Source organism: Rhinatrema bivittatum, unplaced genomic scaffold, assembly GCF_901001135.1.
Source record: "Rhinatrema bivittatum unplaced genomic scaffold, aRhiBiv1.1, whole genome shotgun sequence".
NCBI classification, from domain to species: Eukaryota; Metazoa; Chordata; class Amphibia; order Gymnophiona; family Rhinatrematidae; genus Rhinatrema; species Rhinatrema bivittatum.
In genome coordinates, this window is record NW_021821384.1 from 52,932 (window position 1) to 76,652 (window position 23,721).

General features: G+C 42.7%; 1 protein-coding gene across 1 annotated transcript in view; it reads left to right on the plus strand.

Moving 5' to 3' along the window:
* LOC115082639 (phosphatidylinositol 5-phosphate 4-kinase type-2 alpha-like) overlaps nucleotides 1-22,298 on the plus strand; it is a 34,459-nt gene extending 12,161 nt beyond the window's left edge. Inside the window, exons 2-3 of the mRNA XM_029586843.1 lie at nucleotides 2,213-2,309; nucleotides 22,174-22,298. Coding sequence (XP_029442703.1) covers nucleotides 2,213-2,309; nucleotides 22,174-22,239 — 163 coding nt within the window. The 3' untranslated portion in view covers nucleotides 22,240-22,298. The remainder of the gene's footprint in view (nucleotides 1-2,212; nucleotides 2,310-22,173) is intronic.
* Nucleotides 22,299-23,721: the final 1,423 nt, after the last annotated feature.

A 23,721-nucleotide genomic window follows, 5' to 3' on the forward strand; every position in this document is an offset into this window, starting at 1 on the left:
CGCGCGCAGGTTATAAAATCCGGGGTCAGCACGCGCAAGGGGGTGCACACTTGTGCACCTTGCGCACGCTGAGCCCGAGGGGAGCCCCGATGGCTTTCCCCGTTCCCTTCAAGGCCGCTCCGAAATCGGAGCGCCCTTGAAGGGAACTTTTTTCCGCCCCCCCCCCCCCCCCCCCCGCTACCTTTGTCGAAAATTCCCCGGCCTGGGGGCTGCTTCGGAGCCCTCAGCTATGCCCCCTGAACGTCCCCAGGCCGGCACCACGCCCATGGCCCCGCCCCTGGAACGCCCCCGAATGCCGCGCCGCCCCGACACACTCCCCAAGCAAAGCCCTGGGACTTTCGCGCGTCCTGGGGCTTTGCGCGCGCCTATGCAACATAGGCGCACCGGTGCACAGGGCTTTTAAAAGTTACCCCTTATTGAAGTTCTTTACCCACTGCTACAGTGTCATGCATCATTTTTTCTTCTGTGCAGCTTTTAATTTAGACACCGGACAAACTGCTTCTGTGCCCTTCACAATTACTGCTTATAGAGGGATGAGGGGTTTACTCCTAGGCAAATCACAAAGTCTCTGCTTATAAGAGCACTTTGCACGCTGCTGCCATTACATGCGTTCTCTTTACTGCTTTTGAATACATTAGAGTCCTCTGGTGCAGCAAGACAACCTGGGCAGTGCTCAGCAGGAAAACAAAAAAAATCTTAACTCCAAAACAGATTACAGCCTTACTAGGTTCTAGCTTGCTCATCGACCTTGTGTTGCTTCCCTTATCCACGTCTACAAAGCTTTTCATTTCATTTTCAATTAGCAGTTTGTGGCAATGTCCTGCTTAGGCAGCATGGCAAAAGAAAAATATCACTTAACTTAAAAGCCACAGTGTGGAAAGTCCTGTCTCTGGGGCACCCTCATCCGAGTCTCCTTCCAAAAGTGAGAAAGCTGCTTTGCTTTGATAGGGGATGTTTGTTTGGGCGGGCAAAGCTGCCCCCTCTCTCCCCAAAAGCTAATAGCCAATCTATGTGGGGTTAGTGACGCCACCTAATACCAGCTCTTCCCAGCTGAAACTCTCCTCAGGTTAGAGAACAAGTGGCCCCTGGGAAATGTAGTCTTCTAGTGCAGCAAGGTTGCTTATTTTCCCTTTTAGCCTATCCAGATCTTAGCCAGACCTTGCTTTTCAGTTCTCAGGTACCAATTTCTGCACAGGGACTAAGAAATCTATTAGTGAACCATCATACTTGTTATAACTCTGATGTTGCCTCATGATTATCTTGTATCACTAATTCATATTTCTTTTCTTCTTCATCAAGGTGATGTCAACATATCTTTTGTTTCTTTTTATAATGCAAAAACAAGGTTGGAGCAGACACTACCAAACTAAATATATATATATATTCATTTTTCATTTCTAATAGATGACATCAGTTACTCTGATGAAGGTCCCATTCAGGGACCAAAACCATTAGGATATTACTAATAAAAAAAAAAAAAATCAATTTTTTTTTTTTAGTTTGAGACTGCTGTTACTCTTTTGTGTTTTTTTTTTTCTATCTTTGGTAGGCTTTTAGGCTTTTTTTTTTTTTTTAACCCTTTAACAATTCACCTATGTTCACTGAATATCTAGTAATGGATAGCATTGTGTAATAAAACCATCTCTGTGTCCATCTTATTTTTTGATCCATCATTATACTGCCCCATCAAGCAAATCTCAAATATTTTTTGTTTTTAATGAATATGTTTTAATTTTAAATTGTAATCATTGTAATATTTTATTTGCATATGTTTTATTTTTGTAAATTGCTTTGGGCGATAAATACTTATTGGTAAAGCACGTGATAAATGATGATAAATAAATAATTATGTAGAGACATTTTGCTTATGTCAACTAATGTAAAATCTTAAATACTGGAAAATCAATTTAAATATAATGTACAGTTCAGTCACTATTGCTTCCCACAATGCATGTGGGGTGACAGCTTGCCCAGAAATTGACAGTCTTAAAAGAGCACAGATGACACATGGTATCACTTCATGCTAAGGTCTTAAGCCAAGTAATACAATTGTACTCTCCAATTAGCCGATCACTTCTTTTCCCCCAGTGTAATCCCAGTATGAGCAAAAAAAACTGTATGCTGGGCCCAAAGATTTTTGTTGTTCTGTAATAATTCGATCCAATAAATGTGTGCCTGAATAATGGTTACTGGAACTTTTCTATTGTTTCAGAGAAAACATGCCAAGCCACTTTAAATTTAAGGAATACTGTCCGATGGTCTTCCGCAACTTGAGAGAGAGGTTTGGAATTGATGATCAGGACTTCCAGGTACGTTCCCTACCTTTCTGTCACCTGCTCTCTTAATCAAACGTAAACCCTGGGTAGAGGGACTTTGTGCAACAGATTCAGCTGGCCTGGGCTTATGTCTTATGTAACCTCTTGCAATGCAAACAATTTGCATGAGGAATCAAGGTTTCACGTGGGCCCCTTTGAGAAAAAATGAAAGACGCATCAGGAAAGTACAGCATTTTTTCGGGAAAATCTTTGTTGAACTTTAGAGTTTCTGAGCCATGTAGGATTTTCCCACAAGCCTTGCACATGTGAGAATGTCGTATGCACAGCATAGTTGCATGAATGCACTCAAGATGACGTCCCTTCAAGTACAAGTTTGAATTTACCCATTTATCCACCCTCCCCACTAAATAATTTATTGGTTAAAGGGGAAAATATGATGTTTTTGCTCATTTCCTAAAAGTAGGAAACAATAGCTCAGTAGCACAATAACTGAGTGGAGCTCAGCAGACAGCTTCTTTGGAACGACCTGACCAACCTTGTGTCAAGCACCTGGGCACCTCAGCGGTTTCCATCATGCATTTGTTTGAGTGTTATGCTCACTCTGCTCACAAACGTTCAACTAATTACATCATAAACCTGGGAGCTAAAATATTTTCAAGTATGTACTAAAAAAGAGGAGGGTGGGGGAGATATTGGAAGGTTTATTCCTATTAGGATGGTGAGTTGGTATCCCTTTTAGCTATAACGTTAGGACTGTAAAACAGGTACACTTCAGACTTTACAGGATGGCCCGGCCTGGATGTTCAGTGGCAGTGCTGTGCACTTCTTTGGTAGTTTCTCTTTGGATGGTTGTTGTCAGCCTCGCCTGCGTCCAGTAAATATTGAACGAAATGGCAGGAAAAGGTAATTTAAGAAAGCAAGTTACAAAAAGAATTAACAGGTGGCCAAGGATCAGTGGATTGTTTCCAACATTTGTTTTCCCTCACTTATATTTTACTGGGGCTTTAGGAGGCGGTGATACCTTATATTGGTCTAACCTCCAGGATTTTGGAACGCACGAGCCTATGCCAAGCAGGCATGTGCGTGTGTGTGTGTGTGTGGTCTCCAGAGCTCATGCACTACAAGGTCAATTTTGTTTGGCCACAAAAAGGTATCAGAACCTCCTAAGATTTCAATAAATACATTTTCTCCAGATTGAAAACATCTGCTAGCACTTTGCACATGTATTGTTTCACTCAGCGGCATTGTATCTCCTCCTCTACGACGACAAAGCAGGAAATTGTACTGTGAAATATATGATTATAAAATAAGATCTAGCTCTAAATGTAGCATGAGAACCCTAAAAATTTTGTAGACTTCCAAGCCACAACATGAGCACAGCCTTTCAGATTAAAGTCTCTGGCCTTCATAAGTCTCATTGTGGGCCACCCCACAGGGTGAATTTGGGAGGGGGCCATGGTGTATACAGCTTGATCTTGCTGCTCCTTTTGCCTCTCTGCATCCTGGTGTTAGCTGTGCAGTCAGGGCTGGTGCAAGGGTATTAAGCACCCTAGACAAATCTTCTATCTTGTGCTTGTCCCCCTCGAATCCCCGGTTCAGGCCCCGGCTCCAGTCCTGACCTCATTCACTCAGACAGGCCCCCCTCTCTTACACACACTTAGGTTCCTTGTCTCATTCACTCACGCACCCTTACCCAGGCTCCCTCCCTCTCTCTCGCTAACACCATTGCCCTCTCGTACACACACAATCCTTCTCACACACACACAGGCGCTGTTCGCGGCCTGCTGAGTCTCTGCTGCTTGCGGTCCGCAAGTCTTTTCTCCTCTTGGCTGTGAGTGGGATAGGCTCCGCTTGCGGCATCATGTGGCTGCTCTTGGCCGCCCCCTAATGGCTGACGCCTTAGGCGACTGCCTAGTTTGTCTGTTGGGATGTGCTAGCCCTGTGGCAGTCCCCCATCCAAGATGTGCTTGTCTTCTCTCCCAGGAGGCAGCAGGAATGGCCTCTCCAGCAGGCAAGTAGGGAGTTGAGCACCATGTAATAAATAAGAGCCAGGGAGTGAAGGCCAGGAATTGGGCATGGAGAGGAGAAAGCCTTACCACCTTCCTCCCCAATATTTACCTCCGGGCTCATGACGGCAGCCAAAGGCAGCTCTCAGGAAGCCCTGCAGTCTGGTTTTGGACTGCTGCTGGCAGGATGTGGTCTGTTTGGGTGGCAAAGCGATAAGAGTGGCATCTAGTGTCTAGCATGCTTGATCTAGTGACCCTGGGGACAAAATTCTGCTGAAAATGTTTTAGTAGGCCATCTCGAGGAGCATCATTTGTCATTTTAAAGAACAAAATATTGATGTCAGTTTGAGCTTTTATTGACAAAATAAAGACAAATAATACTTGCCTTTATTTTATTTTTATTTATTAATTTTTATATACTGATGTTTCATGAGAACATATCAATCACACAATATTGGCTCTTATACCATATGTATTCCGGGTACCCCAGTTGTAAACAATGCTTCAAAATGTCGGTACACCTGGTCTTCTCTTAAAGCTTATTAAGAGCAAGCTAACATATATTTGTGGGACCTCTCCTCCCAGGGTCATGGTATTTTTACCAGACTCTATCTCATGGTTCTGGGTCCATTTTACTTTATATTTTTTTGGTATTTGTCATTTTTCACCAATCACCATTTTTTTGAATTAAATCTTTTTTTCTTTTTTTCAAAGCCAATGAACATAGTCACTTTTCAAAAGTCACTGAACTCAACATCAAAAGTACTTATCTGCACAACCCAACACGATCGTGTTTCGGACCACATCCCTTGAGGTCCTGCTTCAGGGGACAAAGATTTTCATCATTTTTCTGTGACAAAATAACCAACAAGAAGAGTTCAATAGCTGCATTCAGTCAAGTACATTCTTATATCCGCTATCCCGGCGTTGGAATCACATCGGTTTACATTTAACAAATATCCATTTAAAAATATTTGTTTTTCCAAAATTAAATGAAAAGATTTAAATACATAGTTTCATAATAAAATAATAACAAAACAATTAAAATAATTAAATAATTAAAATAATTGATGACAGAAGGCTGGACTTTGATGTCATTATCTAGATCATGGGTGGCAAACTCCGTTCCTCGAGGGCCACAAAAGGCCAGGTTTTCAGGATAACCACAATCAATATGCATGAGAAGTTTTTTGCATACATTGGAGGCAGAGCATGCAGATCTATCTCATGTATATTCATTGTGGATATCCTGAAAACCCGGCCTGTTTGTGGCCCTCGAGGACCGGAGTTTGCCACCTGTGATGTAGGTGATTCTTGAAGGGTCTAAGTCTTGGTGCTCCCAATCAGGCTGCATTGCAAACCTTGGTGCAATTCCACCACGGCAGAACATGAGCACGGGGTGGTGTTTCTGCCACTCAAGAATGTCAAAGCCCTTGGTTTTTAAAACTTATCTCCTCTCCACTCAGATAAACAAGGACAATATAATTTATTTTTAATGGGTAACCATCTTGCATGCCTTTTGCTGCATATGGATGGCATTTTCTTTAAAGAAATGTTAACTCCTAATAAAGCACTTTCAGGTGGTTTTGATTTGACTGTAAAAACTTCAGAGCCATTGTGAAGCCACTGTGAGACCAGCTAACGGGAATCAGTCACATCGGATGGCACAAGGATAATTTGATGCATTAAAAATGGCATTCCAGTTCTAGAATCGTGCCTAAAGTTTTGAAATCAAACACAAAGGTACTGAAAGTTTGTTCAGTTCTTCCTGAAAGAGTACTGGTATCTCAAGTAAATATTTTGATGTGATTGCTGGTCTCACGCTTGTAGACTGGTGTTCTTCCTAATTCTCCTCACCTGAACACCTACAGCCTGAATAAGTCAGGCTCCACTGGAAACAGGATACTGGGCTTGATGGACCTTTGGTCTGACCTAGTATGGCGAGTCTTGCGTTCTTATTTCATTGTACTTGTGTTCCTGTTCGCCTAACATATTGAAATCTTTGAGTGCCAGCTTGCTTGGATCTGAGTATACGTGAAGGTTTTCTGACTTCGCTGTGTGAGAGAATTCTTACTGCTGTACTGCAGGGATGGGGGGGTGGGGGGTTCAGGGGTCCGGTATTTGTATTTCGGGATCTGTTCTGTAGTATTGGGAACCTGGGCAGACTCCACTGAACCAGAGGGCTCTTGACCGCTGTTCCTCCCTGAAGGGAAGGGGATCCCCTATTACATTCCGTAAGGACATACCATACATTTATTTTCTGTGCTATCGCCCTCCTCCTTTGGCAATCCATATTTCTAGAGGAGGCGTTGTACAAATACAATATAAATATATATTCTGTAATTTCTCCAATACGTCTGAAATGCATGGATAAGATGCTAACGCATACTTTTATTTTTTTTCACGCTGGTATTTTCTATAATTGTTTTCAAGTGGAGATGATGCTTCATCGTTGTGCTCATTGTGGAAACAAATCCATGGAAGGGGCCACTTTTGTTAAGTGATCGCCTCCCATGACTTTCAAGATGGGGAGCAACAATAAAACACAATTACTGAAAGCAAAATCTTAGTTTAACAGGCAAGCATTAGTGGGGGAGGGGAGGGAGGAGAAGTTTTCAAGACTCTGTGGATTGCTGCTAAGTCTGTACATAGTTTTCCCTGCTGACCTTCTGCCAGTTCAGAAAGAGAAAGTGCCCACATTTTCCCTTTGGAAAATTGCCTCGGGGGTGGGGGGAGGGGAGTATCTGCAGGGATCCGCAGCTGCCTTCTGTGCAGGTATTTTTAACCATGGAAAACAATTCGTGTAGTTTTGAAAATGCGAAACCGTGCCTGTTGCTGCCTTCCTGCAGCCAAACCCCTACCTCCGAGCCTGCCTGTTTTCTCTGGGGGAAGGATGGGCAATTTTGAAACTGGCAGTTTCCCTAGGTAAATAACAGTTTTACCCAGGTACAAACGGTGTTTGAAAATTGCTCTCATCCATTTAATGGTTAGCGCCTCAGTATTCGTGGGACCGTCCGTGAAAGACAGGTGCGAGGTCAGGCAGTTTACCAAGGTCAGAATCCAGCACCCGGACGACACTGAAGAGCTCAGAGAATACTGAACAGCCTGCATGTACAACAATATTGTATTTAAACCGAAACTTCCGGCTGAGGAGGTGGATTTTGTGTTAGAACCTGACAGGGACTAATGAAAACCTTCTCCAGCAAGACCGTACACCATGGAAATAGTCCTGACATTTTCGTCTGGAAAATTGCTGGAGGTCATTCTGTGAGGCAGAACGTTAGATCCTGAGTATTGTTTTGCCTCTCAGATGACTAATTACTTATGCTGCATGAGCTGCAGAGGTCTGAGCAACATCAGCTGTGGGATATTGTTAGCCACTTATTTTTGTAATAAAGGATTCTCTGGTACTTCATTTGGTGATTCATTTCTTTTGCGGCCATCCTGCTGTAGTTTGCCTCTTTCATGGTCTTGTGCAGTGTATTGCCTTCTATTTTCCTGGAACAGAAACACAGAAATACTTGTTTGGATTCTGTTTATAATTTGTAACCAGATTTTTTAAAATTATATATTTACTTCCAATTTATAATCTGCCTTTCCACACAGATGCTCAAGATGAGGAACAAACCACAATCAGTAAAAAATTAAATATAACAAAATAGTTAAATCACAGGCATAAAAATATCACCACCAGATAAAAACATGCAGGTAAAATAGGATATTCTTGTATTCTGGTCTGACTTTAGAGCTCCCTGTATCAAATATTTCTTTCCTTTCCACTGGTACCTGTTGCATATTTTCTGTTTCACCATTTGGAGGCCTAGTTCTCTTTTGATCTCAATGGCAAGATTATGCCTAAATTGAAAAATGATTGGGGGAAGTAAGGTGGTTGGAGCCACGGAGTGTTTTCTGGCAGTAACAGGGCCTACAGTGGTGCTTTGTTGTTTACTGTTGTTAGCACAGTGTGTGAGCGGATGGTTTTCGTTTCCTTATGAGACGTGTCTCGTGCCTCGTTTCAGTGAGCTGTCACATGGAAGCCAGCATATCCCCACCACCCTATCCCCAACTTATTGGAGCAACAGCTGATGATTCCCTCCACTGCAGCAACAGATTGAGTCAGACGTTTGCATCAGTTGTTGGACCCAAGGACTGATAGTTTCTTTTGGGTAGTGGTTTTAGCAGGCCCCCAAAGCTGTCAAAGTGGATCAGAGCAGTGCCTTGGGAAAGTCCACTGCTGTAGATGATCCTTTTCACATGAAAGATTAACATCAGCAGAGGTGGAGATCATCTCTCAGGCCAAAGAGACTTATTTCCTAAGATCTTCGGAAGTAGTTTTCTGATCATTTAGAAACACTTATTGACCTTCCTACAAGTCTTCAGATTGTGTTGCATGGTATTTAAAACCTTGATAAGAAGTTTGACATTTTTTTTTAAAAGAACATTATTAAAACCGCAGAATAATCTTTAGAATTAGAGGTAGATGTTGCAGAAATACGCTGTGATTTGCTGAAGCTCCTAAAACTGTTACTACTTTGAATTTATAGTATCATAATGAGGCAATGATGAAGACACTGAGAAAACAAATCTCAGTTTTGAGTTTGCCTGTGTCTTCAGAGGAGTAATTTATGGGTTTCACCAGAAGAAAATGTATAGCTTTATCATCTAAAACTGCTGGATTTTGATTTTCCATCTTTATTTAGGTTTGATCAGGGATTTTGGACAGGAGAAAAGGGCCTTTACAACCTAGTTCTGAATCTTTAATACAGCAGATAATCCATCCGTTGTGTTATCAGATAATGTGTCTTGCCTGTGGGCAGGACCGTTGCTTCCGTTATGCAAACTAGGCAGTCAGCAAACTCCGGCCAGCTCGGGTCTCAAAGGGGTGCTCTGCCAGAACCAATACCGCCAAAGAATGGGAGAGCTGGGCTGGAGCTACTGCCATTAATAGGAGGACGTCCTTTGCTGGAGGAGGGGTGCATGACCCAAAGGTTTGTCTAAGTTGCCAAATACTCTTGCACAAGCCCTACCTGTGGAATCTCTTGTCATCTAGTTCCTGTCTTGTATTATACAGAATCAGACAAAGATATACATTTGAATATTGTGAAAAAGACACTGATAATATATGAAAATTCATATATTTTGTTATAGCCAGAATTTCTGAAAGGAGTAAAAAACAAAACAAAACATTTGCTTCTTTATATGAGAGTTTCTGTAATATTTAATGTAGCATTTCTCTGTCCAGTGAAATTTTGTATGTGTCTTGGAGGTCTAGACATATATTTTATGATTATGAAGAGTCTAAAGCATTGCTGGGTAAACAATATTTAAAAATGTATATGACAATAGCATTTCAGATATTAGAAACTTATTAAGAACCCAAGAACAGGTACTTTTGAACTTTGGGATAGTTTTCCTTCGATATCATCCTGGCATATTATATAGTCCGTGGTCATTTGAGCAAAAACGTCAGGGATTTGATATTTGAAGCTATTTGTGTATGTAACTTAGCCAGATATAACTTATCTGGCTAAGCTACAAGGGATATTCAGTGGCATGGCTAGCCGCTGAATATTAATTAAATCTATTAATAAAGTTGCTATTTGGCCTGATCAGCCAGCTCTATGGCAGGTCTAACGTAACCTATTAACTGGAGAAGAGCGAATACATTAATCAGATAAGTAGCACCACCCACTGACTATCCGGCTGACTTATCTGGCTAAGTGGTGGCTGCTGAGCATAGCCGAATATTCAGGCATCCCCACTTAGCCAGATAAGCTGTACATATCCGATTAAATAGCGCTAAGCGCACTTTGAATATCGGCCTCCCCATGTATAAATATGGTTTGTGTTTAAACATTTGAATGAAATATCTACATTTTGTCTATTTTGGTTTAATTATGTTCTTTTGCTCATGAGGGCTCTAGGTCATAAATCTGTGTGTGACCTTCTTTTGAATTTTCTTTTTAATTCCAGAGTGCTTGCTGTCCCTATAAACTGAGAGCAGGAATCTTCTCTTTTTGTAAATTAATATTTTTGAATAGATTTTTTTCTTTTTATGACTTTGTATTTTGATTTAAGAATAGTAATTTATCAAATTAATTAAAAAAAATAACAGATGGATAAGAGAGATGGGATTAACTGAGGACCTTGTTATATTTGCTCAGCATGTTTTGTTAGGTTCAGCCACTAGGTGGCAGCCAAGTATCTTGTTCTAATTGCACTTACTGCTTTCTCTGTGGTATCTTCATTTATAGCAGCAAGTGGATACTGATCTGATAAAGGGAGCATAGCTCTCGAAAGCTAGTCAAAATTGAAAATGAGTCCAATAGAAAGGTCTCACCTGCAACTTATTGATCTTTATTTCTCTGTACCTAAGTAGATTAACACAATCACATTTCTTCATTGTACCCTACCTTACTGAAGACTGCCCTGTATTGCTCAGTTTGTCAGGTTCATAACTGATTTAAATTTTAAAATCAAACAAAAGTGAAAAATATAAATATTGTTTTATTTTCATAACTAACAGAAAGCATATAAACACTTAGGGGCAGATTTTAATACCTACACGCGGGCGTAGATTTGTGCGCGCAACCCGGTGCGCACAAATCTACACCCGATTTTATAACACGTGCGAGTAGCCGCACGCATGTTATAAAATCCAGGGTCGGCGCGCGCAAGGGGGTGCACACTTATGCAGCTTGAGCACGCCAAGCCCTAGGGGAGCCCCGATGGCTTTCCCCATTCCCTCTGAGGCCGCTCTGAAATCAGAGCGGCCTCAGAGGGAACTTTCCTTCCATCCTCCCCCACCTTCCCCTCCCTTCCCCTACCTAACCCACCCCCCAGCCCTACTTAAAACCCCCCCTAACCTTTGTTTTGCAAGTTGCGCCTGCCTCTGGACAGGTGTAGGTTGCACGCGTGGGCCAAATGCCAGTGCGCGATCCCCTGGCATAGAGGCCCTACGGAGGCCTCTGGCCATGCCCCTGCCCTGGACCACCCACGCCCTGCCCCTTTTTTCAAGCCCTGGGACATACGTGCGCCCCAGGGCTTGCGCGCGTTGCCGGGCCTATACAAAATAGGTTCAGCACGCGTAGGGCTTTTAAAATCTGCCCCTTAGTGAACTTCTCTATAAACTACATTGACAGTATATTAGACTTCTGCCTTGGCCCAATTATAGACATCACTAATGATTTTTATAGAAGAAAATTAAAAAGTGCCTGTTGAGTAGAGATTCCTGGGGCACTCCATTATTTAATGTCCTCCAGTGGGAAAACTAACCATTTACTCCTATTCTCTGATTTCTGATTTTAAACCAGTTTGTGTAGCCTCAGGTGGGCATGGGTGGGTCATGGGTCACTCGCTTTGAGTTCAGGCGCACCCAACACTGGAAGAGGGCATGTGCTGTATGGCTGCCTTGGGTCCCATCACACAGTGGCCAAATAAGGAGAAGGCTGCTACTGTATGCATCCGTGGTGCCTGAAGAGGCCTGAAGCATGGCCACCGCTATTCCCATCCTGCAACAGCTGAAGAAGTGGACTGGTAGTGGGCTGAAGAAGAGGCTATATATATATATATATATATATATATATGTGTGTGTGTGTGTGAACCTGTTTATGGAGGGGGTGGAGCCTGAGACACAGCATTTTGCAGACAGAGCATATTGTCTTAGCACAGTGCAATTTCCAGGGTTCAGGGTGCCACCTGGTGGCCACAGATAGTCATGACAGTGTGACTGGCACAAGCCTTTTATATATATATAGAGAGAGAGAGAGAGACAATTTCAGGTGGTCATAATAAGAATGTTATACCTACTCACTTAGCGGTAAAGTCTGCGAATACAATGAATACTCTGACTTTACCGAGATTTCCAAAGCGAACTCGTGCACACCAGTTTGTTTTGAAAATCCTGCCTTAATTGACTAGGTATTTACTGAATTGCACCTGCACAAAGTTACACCTGCTCTGTTGATGATGTAACTTGTTTGTGTAAACTTATGTTCATACTTTTGAAAACATTAAAGTATGTGCATAAGTCCTATCCCCTCCTCCACCCTTGAATGTCTTCTGTGAGTTTTCCTAAAAGCATGTGCAGAATAGGATTATGGCCACATTTTTAAGTGCATTGGACCCCAGTCTATTTTCACAGAGCTATTTTTGTTTAGGTTTTATTCACGTAAATACTTTTGAAAATCAGGTCCAATAAGTTCTCAGTCCCTACCAACTCTCTCCCTCTGTTAACCATCCTTTATTTCTGCATTTTTTCAACAGATAACCCTGAAAAATATAATAGCACCAGCTTTTCCTTTTTTTAAATTATTGCATAATTGTACAGCTAACCCGAAAACCTTGTGAAAATTGCTTGCATTTTATATAGTTTCTTTAATAAAGAAAATTCTACAATTTATTCCATAATTTGTAGAATGTTGGTACATAGGGGATATTTTATTTATTCGTATATTGCTGTTAAATTTGTAAATTAACTAAACCAGAATTATACTAGGGAGCTGTAGAGTTTGCTGCTGAATGGATGCATGAGAAATGTGCTCTTAGAGGAAACAAGTCAAAAAATCTGTAAACTCGGCAAGTAAAATTTCTGCCTCTTCCAAATGCTTATCCTATGAGATACATTGACAATAGTTTTAAACTAAATGAGGACGTAGCAGATGTAAATTTGTTGATCTGGCTGTCATTCCCCCAAAAACAAGAAGTAAGAAATAAAAGGTGTTTCTAAAGAACTGAGAGGATAAGGAGGTTAAGAGTTAGGACTGGGGAAAGAAGCATATATCTAGAAGGGGTATGTGTGCAAATCCCAGATTCGAAGGCATTGGTGGTAGAAAACGTTTTGAATATTGTTGCTGTCTCAGACATGGTATAAGGGAAGTTCCTGGGGACATAACCTGGGAGTGGATTTGGATTTTGGTTAAATTGCTCACCTTTCCAATTTACAATTCAGATACAGTAATAAGATCCCTGTTCTAGAGGGATAGCAATCTAAGGGCTGGATTCATCAGTCTTCGCAGAATGAAGGGGGCGGGGAGGCAAAGGGGGGGTGGGCCTCGGAAAGGCTGCAGCCGTTCGCACCACGGTGGTGTGATTTCGACGGCCGCAATGCGGCCGGCTATAGCTTTCGCACAAATAGCACCACAGTAAAAGGTGGTGCTATTCGCCGCGCTACTGCTGGTAATAATGTTCCTCACATTATAGCCGGCAGCGGTGCCATGGCTGACTCCTCCCCCTCCTCGCCCTGACTCCTCCCCTCCAGCTAATTGGCATTATATGGCATGCGATAATGCCCTAAAGCACGCAATAACACTTTGAAAAATAACCCCCTAAATTAGTACCTAGGGCAACAGAGGGAAAATGTCTTGCCCAAGGTCACTAGGACTGTCTTTGGGAGAAATGGGATTTAAATCATGGCTTCCCTGGTTTTCAGCCCCACTGCTGTAGCCACTAGGCTACTCCTCCAAATATTTTGTTGGCAAGACTCTTCCCTTTTGTCCTTCTTCCTCCCAATCCCACTGTTCCTGGTGGGAGCTATTCCTGCCAGGATTGGTGATCTCAGAAGGCTGACTGGAAGGGTGGCTGGACCAAATAGGCTTAATTTAAGAGGGCACAAGACAGGCGAGCCACTCTCTTCATCTGAATGAAGCCTCAGAAGCAAGGAGCATGTGGAAGGGCTAGGGGAAGACACATCTGAGAAACTAAACATGATGTACAATTCTTGCCCAGAGGCTGAAATTGAGTGCGTGAGTAGTGAACAAGCGAGCAGTGTCCAATCTAGCCATTGGCTCTGGTTAGCAGTGGCCATGTGGAGAAACTGGAGGGCTGCTGGTTTGCTCCTTGGTGGTGGGGATTCACACCGATCTATGGCTGTAGGTAGCAGGAACTACAAGTGATTCCTGAGGAATGCCAGATTGGAAGTGGTTGTGGTAGCCTGGGGTGACTCACAAGCATCTGGATCTGTGAGGGACTTCCCTAAAACAGGGGTGCTCAAACTAGTCTTGGGACCCCCAGATCGTTGGGTTATCAGAATATTGCTAATGAATATGCATGCGACTTATTGCATGCAACGCCTCCAATGTATGCAACTATCTCTCATGTATATTCATTAGGAATATCTTGAAACCGGACTGGCAGAGAAGGGACCTGAGGACCATTGTTCTCTCTAAGGATTGGGTTGTTGTGTTTAAAACTTTTGGGTAAGTTACTCTGTAGCACTACTTTCTTTGATGCAAAAAGCCTATCGATTTTATACTCACAGTAACCCCAATAAAATATTTGTATGAAAAATATTTTCTGCAAGAACGTTTAAAACCGCTTTCTGCATGCAATAATGAGCAAATTTCTGTTTAAAATAGAAATGACGTGAGATGACCATAATGCTCTAAAAGCCAGTGATAAGCACCATCATTTTCTCAGCCAGTCTAAATGTTATACAAGAATTGGACCTTTAAAATACAGGCAGTCCCTTACCAATTAGAGACTCTGCTTCTGTCCTGGAGGCTGTTTCTATGGAATCCACAACCGGTTCCTATGACCCAATCTTATTTTTCATCAGTTCCCTCAGAAGGAGTTTCAGAGCCTACAGAAATTTCCTTGAGATATCTGGTGGCAGATGTCATGTATGAAACTTTTACTGACTCAGCCCATGTTACAACTTTCTCAATTTTAAGTTGCAGCTTCTTTGAAAATTACCGAGGTTGACCAAAGGATAGGAAAAATTGAATCCTTGGTAACAACACGATTCCGTTACTTCAGAATTACAGGCAACTGCATTGGTGAAAATCAAGGATAATTTAAATCTTCATTACAAAATTGAGTTACTGGAAAATAAGTCTAGGTCTAAAAACCTACAACTTATCAATTTCCCTAAAACTCTGTGGTTGTCTGGAATAGAGCTTTTCAAAAAATATGTTGTAGATGTATTGCACTATTCGGCTAATTGCTAATATGTACCTGTAAAAAAGAAGGCTCTCAATTCTGTAGCACCTTCTCCTTTTAATATGGCTGCTCTTACAGATAGTCCTGACCTCTGTTTCTTCAGAATTCTCAACATCAGATTGCTACTAGAGGGACACCTATTTCCTTTGTCTATGAATCAGTTAAAGAATCTGTTTTTCGGGAGTACTTAAAATTTTAAAAATGTATTTTTGTGGACACAAGATTCAGATTTTTTCCTGACATTTCCAGAGAAATTCAGAGAGAAGGAAGTTTATTCTTCAATTTAAACCTTGTGAAAAGGTGCTGGAAGTAGGGGAGGCCTATTATTGGGCCCGAACCATGCCTGAGTCACCACGGGTTAAGAAATGGACACCCAATATGAATTTATTTTTTCTCCTGCTAACGGCACAATATACTCCCACAGTATACACAGCCTGGACCGTGTATATTAGGCACCCAGAAATTGTTGGTATTCTGTAGCGAATTTTTTTACGATTCCGCTTTCTGTGGTACTTCCTATTTAGTAGCACGATGATACTAGTAGGAGGGATCACAGAAAGCAGGAATTTTTGTTTTTTTACACTGGCCCCGGGCTGGTATAAAATTATGTGACACATAGGTTCTCACACGGACACACACATGCTCGCACGCACACACACATGGCCTACTATGACTTTGGGCTGTGGTGGGATGAACTCCACCATGTCCTTGACAGCCGCCTCCTCACTTTGGGCTATGGTGGGATGGGCGCCACTATGGCCTTCCTATGCTTGGGGGGAAATGTTGCGTGTGCTTGAAGGAAAAATTGTGTGCTAGTGTACACGCGTACAGCTTAAAAGAAACACTGCTGAGGGCCAGTTTGAGCCCCACTGCTCTAAAAGATGCCAGGCTGCCGGGAACGCTGAGGCGTGTATTTGCGGTTCAGCTCAGTTGACTTCATTCTGGGAAATAGCATTGTGTTTTTTGAATTTATTTAATAAAGCTGCAGCACTATTTTTATACCACATTGGTGCGATCCTCACTTATTTATTGGGTAGTTAGAAAGGTGAAGGGAAGAGGGTACCCCAGCTATCAGGGTTATGCGTGAGTCCTATGACCAATATATAGTCATACCAGGCTATGATCTGTTCAGTTGAGGAAAGAGAGTAGGCAGATGATGTTGGCGCTTTTGCTACCTGGGAAACATTACAGTTATTCTTATTGGCTTTTGTTACTTTACCCCAGTAATTAAGCCTTTTTAGCATGTTCATATCATCACGACTGACTGTGATATCACGCATGCAGAACCAAGACTGACCTGAGTGCAAAGGCAGAACCTCTCAGGGACTGGCCTTGGGGAGGATCGTGTTCTATTACAGACTTGTGGCTGCATGACAAGTGCTGGTCAAACCCATTCCTCAGCCATCCCCATCGCAAAACCTGACAACTTGCTTTTACATCACTCCCCCCCCCCCCTTCCCCCCTCATGTTTCTTGTGTTGTTGTGTGTGTTTAGTTGACAGCTTGAGAGATGGGGAGTGGTAGAACAAATAACAAAACTTAAACTCACTAGAATAGCAGTGCAATTATCTGCACATTTTCTTCAAATGCCGTACTAATTGGCAGCCTGGAATACATTAAAATGCTTCACAAATCTGTGCTACAGTGGAAAAAAAAACAATTAAACTCTTGAAATAAGGAAGTGGTCAAGCTCACTGGAGGATTTTTCTTGGGCATTTTTCCTCCTAGAGCTTTGCAGTGCAGAGGGGTCTCCCGGTATCTTTCTATACCATTCTGGGAGCCTTGTTTATTCTTTAAATCAAGTCTTTATTTTCCTTTTGCTCCCTGGAGCTCAGTTTCTGGGGCAGAATGTCTTTGTTTCACATACACTTGGGGATTTTATTCAGCCTTCTCGCTCGCTTTGCTGCTAGATTCTGTGCATCCATGCTCCTCTGGTAGCTCTGTAGTGTTAGATCAAAGAACGGAAAAGGGACCAGAAAGTTTGGACACCGAAAGGAATAAGCATGATGTCCCACTGTTGAAAGGGAGCTTGCCGTAACATGCGTTGCGACCAAGGCAGGTTTGGATAGCCTGCAGCTGTGAGCTCTGTTGATCAAGGGCTGTTTTTTTTTGTGTGTGTGGGTGTTGTTTGTACAGCGCTGTGTATGTCATGTAGCGCTATGGAAATGATCAGTAGTAGTAGTAGTAGTAGTAGCAGCAGCTGTCTTCAGGCGATGTTGGCATGAAAAGGACCACTAGGAAGAAAAGGATCTGTGACTGTGTGCTGCCCTTGCTCGGTTGACTAGTGCCGTCTGCATTCCCCAGACAACACCTGGACTGTGGCTTTTCTCTGTTCTTATTTCACTGAGCAACAATGAAAGTGTTACTGACCTAAAAAGGTCCTACTCTGTAGTATCTTGATGTGCTGAACACGAATATGACCATGAAAAGTTTTTATTGGCTCTCGTTTTGAAGATATTTAATATAGTTCACTTTCTATGTTTAGTCGTGTAAATTTATCCAGTAGGACTGTAAATAAACCTAGAACGATGTCATATTGCATCATATTGCATAATACCATCATGCACACATCATCCAGAGTTTATTACATCATTTTCTGATGCAATGCAGTTCTACTGCCATGCTGCTGCTGAGTAAGCTGACGTCAGCAGTGTACTATATGAAGCCCAGTCAGAAAGGGTGAGCATTTGAAATATTCATGCTGGCTGACTACTGATGGATACTCTCCAGAGATTCTCCCGAACAGGTGTACAAGAGACAAGCAAAGAAATCTAAGACATAGTCTATGACTTCATTTTTGAAACGGTATTAACCGTAGGTCTCCTACTATTGGCATACAATTCAAGATGTAATTATATTTTTGCATATTACAAAAAAACTAGAGCCAATTTTGCATTTTCACAGTCACATTCGTGTTTAGCACATGGAAATTTATAAGAATTGACTAATTTCATTTCCGTAACATGACTTTTGTGAAAATTTGTTGCCCATTGTTTTCCATACATCTGGATACTGTAGCCTCAGCTTTCTAGAGAAAGTTCTGTAAATCCTGCACAAAATCAGGTTACATGCATAAAGGTAGATTTTAAGAACCACGCGCGCTCACACATGGACATGCTGATTTTATAATATGCGCGTGTATATATGGACGTTATAAAATCCACTACCCGCGTGCACGTTTTTATATTGCCACGCGTGGATGCTGTCTCTCGTGTGTAAGTGGGGGGATTTTAGTAGATGGGTGCGGCGACGCATTAGGCCTATTTTCCTGTTCCCTCCCAGTTCGCCCCAGTATTGGAATGCACTTCCTAAACCCCCTACCTAACCTGCCTCCCGTTTTCCCTACTAGCCCTGACCCCCTAAAACCCCGCTGACTACCCTAAATTTCTTTATTTTACTACTTACCCGCAGTCCATAGCAGCAGCAAGTTATGTGGTTGTGGGGATCCCAGTGTGCGCTTGTGCGTGACACTGACCTAATGGTGCTGTCCCCGCCCGCCTATGCCCTGCCCACCCATTTTTGCAAAAACGTATCCAAGGTGCGTATCAGGAGACTCGTGCGTGGCTGCGCCTATCCCAGTCATAGCTGTATCTCCCGGATTTGCCCTGCGTTAGGGTTTTTAAAGATTTGCCCTATAGTTTTTATGCGAACTGAGCCTCAGACGATTTTAGAACAGCCGTTTGCATGCATAAAACCAAGTTTTATGTGCAGAAATGGCTTTGAAAGTTCCCCTCCCCCGTGAGGATAGTTTTCAAAGGGATGTCTGTGAGTGAAACCGTGTCTTAAGCACCGAAACATCCTTTTTGCAAAATTGTTCACCTAACATGCAGATAAACATATGCCTGTAAGCCTACCCAGAGTGAGCGGAGGAGTGCCTGAGAGCAAAGTTTGGGAGGGCTTTAGAGTTACGCATGTAAGTTTTGGATTTTGAAAAGTGCGCGCATACATTTCCATCAAAGATTTGTGCAGATGATTTAGCAGGTGTAACTTCTGTGGGTAGATTTCACCTTTTCTACAGAAATATTTGGACAAGGGGCTGCCGTAAATTCCCTGAAAGTTTGGATAGTGATTATTTCCTGTTTAAGGAGATAAGGTTCAGAGAGCATGGGTTTGCTTCCCATCCTGATGTTTCTTTGTTTCCTTTGGTGGAAAAGGTGATTTTTATTTGAGTGGCCATTTGCTCTGCCAGGGATCTTCTGGAGCTGCAGGCTCTTTTCTTGCAGAGATCTTTACTTGGTGCTATCTGCGGAATTGGTTTCCTTTTGGCTAGGCTTGTCTTTGGCCTAAGTTTGTTTGCTTTGTTTGGAAGGCTTCGTAAAGGTGAAGCTGCTTCCAAGTCTTCTTTGACTGGTTAGATTAAGCTTAGCTATTGCTATCTCTGGGGGTGAGTAACAGGAAATAGATCTATTTTATTCATCTTCCAGGTACTAGCTGTTATCGAATGCTGGGCCTCACCCAGCGTGGCATTTCTTATATTCTTATGATACGATTTCTTTATTGGTATCTGTAGAAAGGATGGCAATTTATGGAGGCTCTATGAGCTCATCTACTAGGACTTGAGCTTCATTATGGGCAGAGGTTTGACTCCTCCTCCTCCTCCTCCTCCAGAGAATATTTTTTAGGTGATTACTTGGTCTCCCTTACGTTCCTTTGCAAAACATTAGAGGCCGGATGCTTGAGCCAGAGATGGAGCAGCCTTGAGGCAGGTGTTCTCACAGTGGCCCTGGTGTCCTTCCATCCATATTAGTAGAGGTTTAGGTACATCCCATGCATCTGGATTCGTGTAGTGGGAGACGAAAGGAGAAATTTAGTTTTACTTCTTAATTTCCTTTCCTTAAATCCAGTTATACCAGGCCATGACCTTCCTGGGAACTCAGGGCCTACGCTTTTCTCCTAGGCAGTAGGGCCTTTTGATGAACCAAAGTCTTCATTCTCACCCTGTGATGAGAACTTTAGTTCTTCCGACCTCCTTTTTTTCCGTCTCGGTCACTCTCTCCTGGTGGGCACACCAAGTGGGGATTTTCATGTAGAGGTTTTGGACTATTTAGATTTTTTTTTAAGAGGTAGCTTGTTTCCTCTACTTCCATTGCTTTGACATAAGGATACCGGCAGTTAACTGTGCTGCACATCCTGAATGTCAGTGATGATATCACGGAAAAAGGTGTGTCCTCTCCATCTGCTAGTAGGAAGCGAAATCCCGTGTGTCTAGTTCAGTATAGAAGGATTTAAGGAGAGGAAATTAGCAGGTAAAACTAGTATAAATTCATCTAGATAAATCTGGCTATGCTCATCGCCATGTCCTCTGTTGAAAGTATGAATGTGATCTATGTGTTTAGAGCATTAGGGTAAAGGTTGTTGTACATCGACTGATTTGATACGTGCATGGTTGATATAAAAAGCAGAATTAAGCATTCAACGAAAAGAGGAGTAAGTTTTTACCTGCAGATTTTACACTAATTTGCAAAACAAAATGATCCCAGAAAAGCTCCCTGCACACTTTTACACCTGTTGATTTGTGCAGGTGTTTTTTTTTCTGACAAAAAAAATATATACGTACTTTGGAAAATTCAAGTGTATGCGTAGTTCCAAATCCTGCCCTAACCCCACCCATAGGAATACCTCTTCACACTGCAGGTAAAAGGACGTGCACATAGAGGATGGACAGTTTTTAAAAAGCCCATTTTTCTAAGAATAAAGAACTATTTTACGCACAGAAATGGCTTTTAAAATTACCCTCTAATGTGTGTGGGTAGTTTTTCTTGGATAATTTTCAAGGGGAACATACATCTATCCTTTCCTTTTGTAAATGAAAGTCTGTGGGTAAAACGCCCCCATGGACTTTGTAGAAATGTGGGCAGTTATAAAATTACCCCTAAACGTTTTAGAGTAAAATTGCTAAAATCTGCACACCTGTGGCGGATACAAAGCCTTGAATGACCTTAATGGGTCTGTTATGTAAGGATTAACATGAGATGCGTTAAAGATCAAAGACAGTGCCTTGACCTTTCCATCTCCTGCCTCTCTCTCCAGCATCAAAGATCAGTCCCAGGCCTACCACCCATGGGATAAACATCCTTGCTGTGAAGTGTTTTCATTTTATAATTGGTGGCAAGGAGTAAAATTACTAATTCTTTTGGAGAGAGAGAGAGAAGCTGTACTGCAGGATTGCTTTTTAGGAACGTATTTCGCCAGAGATGAGAGCAGTCCTGCAAGTTCTGTGCTTTCTCATAGTGTGCCAGTCTGAAAACCATCTTTTGCCACGGCGCAGAGAGCAGATGAGGTCAGTAGAGGAGGCAGGTTGCATAGGGCACGTGGTTCCCAGCAGAGGTAGGCAAGCAGGGGTGGCTATAGCAATTGACAGGATAGGTAAGTGCCTGGAGAGAGGCAGCCACCCTGCCTGTGTGAGCCACTGGTATTTCTTCATTTGTGGCGCCACGCCACGCCACTGTGGCCGTCATTCTTCCTTGCTGTTTTCTAAGTATTACATATGAAAGTTGTGGGGACGAGGCCGGGGGTGGGCAGCCGGGGGGTAAAAATCTGCCGATGCACACAAGTACAAATGACCTATTGTTCATCTTCATACTGTACGTGAAAATAAAATGCTAGCTCTCGTCGATGGCGGTATATTTCATGCCTGGCTGGCTGTTCAGAATAGATTCTGGGGTTTTATTTGTTGTATTGTTTGGTAGGTGCGAATATCATTACAGGGCTTTTGGCAGTGGAGGAGAGGAGCCTAGTGATGGTTAGAGCAGCGGGCAGCAAACCCGAGCAGTCAGGGTTCAAATCCCACTGCTGCTCTTTGTGACCTGAGGCAACTCTCTTTACTCTCCATTGCCTCAGATACAAAACTTAGATGGTGAGCCCTCTGGGGACAGTACCAGAATGTAATCTGCTATGAAGTGCCTGAAAAAGCAGAATGCAAATTTTAAAAAAAATTATTTTTTTTGTTATTAGGAAGGAGAGAGCTTTCCTCCATCTGTTGCTTGGATTCATGGATTCGGACTTCTGCGTTTTGGTTGATCTGTTTGAAAGCATTTACATAGTGCTCAGGAGCTTGAGTAGAGGCTGCACTGCTGTGAAGTGAGGCTATTAAAAAAAAAAAAATTTGGTAATGTCCAGGCCAGAACAATTAGTTGAATTCCACTTGTATGTTTCTTTTTTCGTAATTTTCTTTTTCTTCGGATAATTGCTCCAGTGCTTTCATGGAGCAGGCATAATCAGTAATGTTACTCTTGGCAGCATAATTAATTAACATCTTGTTTGTGGTTTGTATGACTAATGCTTTATTGTTTCTTTGGTGAGGATGCCAGCATGATGTGAAATAAGTGTGCTGTTTACTTTATTAGCTCTTGTTGAAACCCTGTTAATAGGGAAAAAACCGGTTCTGCTAATTAACCTGTGTCAATGCTATGAGCAGAGTGTACCTACAGTGTAATAATAATACAAATTATGCAACAGCAGATGAGTTTGATTCAGCGCATCCTTCCAAGATATGCCGTGAAAGATGTACTGTAGGGATGTTAGTACTCTTGAGTGCTGGTCCTTCTCTAATAATAAAAATAGTCTGGGTCTCATCCTTGCAGAAATTTGAGACTAACACCAAATCTGCGTTACTTGCTTTTTAAAATGTAGCTTTGCCCTGGCAAGTTCTTCCTGCTCCTTTAGGGCTTGCAGCTTCAGTCTAAACTTGCCTTTTTTTTTTTTTTGGCTATAGCACCACGAGACCTCATTGGCCGCCACACTCTTAGCCCAGCCACGATAGTGACAATCCTCAGCCGGGAGCGGGGGACATAACACCAGGTCTCTTTCCAGCACCTTGCTCTCTCTCTCTTGTACTACTGACATCCAGCCACTAGGGGTTGCCATTGTGTGCAGTGCCTAGGGCTCCTTGTCCAAGGACCTGTGATCGCTGCCTCTGCAGCATCCCCCCCCCCCCCAACCAGACTGGGGAGTGGAAGTAAAAACCAGTAATTGGACAAAGCTCCTCCCACAAGAGAGGGGCAGGGAGCAGCAGTGCTTCGGCACCATCGGGCCAGCCTGGGGCGTACCTCTTTTATTATGTAGCAGTACCTAAACCTAACAAGACATCACTGCCACAGTGGAATGAGCGTAATACAAAAACCAGTGATGTAGGCTCATAAGGATGGAGCACCCTTGAGGCAGAGCTTTCGAAACGCAGTCCGTGCTAGGTGTGGATTTCTGAGGAACTGGACCACACTGAGATATCCTGCAAGATGAGTTTCATCACTTACATAAAACCAGCAGAAAGGGTCTGGCATTGCTTGGGTAGCCTGGCCTATAACAGCCTGTGTGTATGTGTGTATGTGCCTCTGATTGTGTGTATGTGTGTCACACTCTGTCGTCCTGCGGCCCAGGGGAAGGGAGCTCCAGGACGGCAGGCACTGGAGAGGGTATCGCTGAATCCCTCCTGACTCCTGCCTTGCCCTGGGGATCCTCGGCCCCCACATGCACCTCTTCTCTCCTGTGATCCAAGGAAGGAGA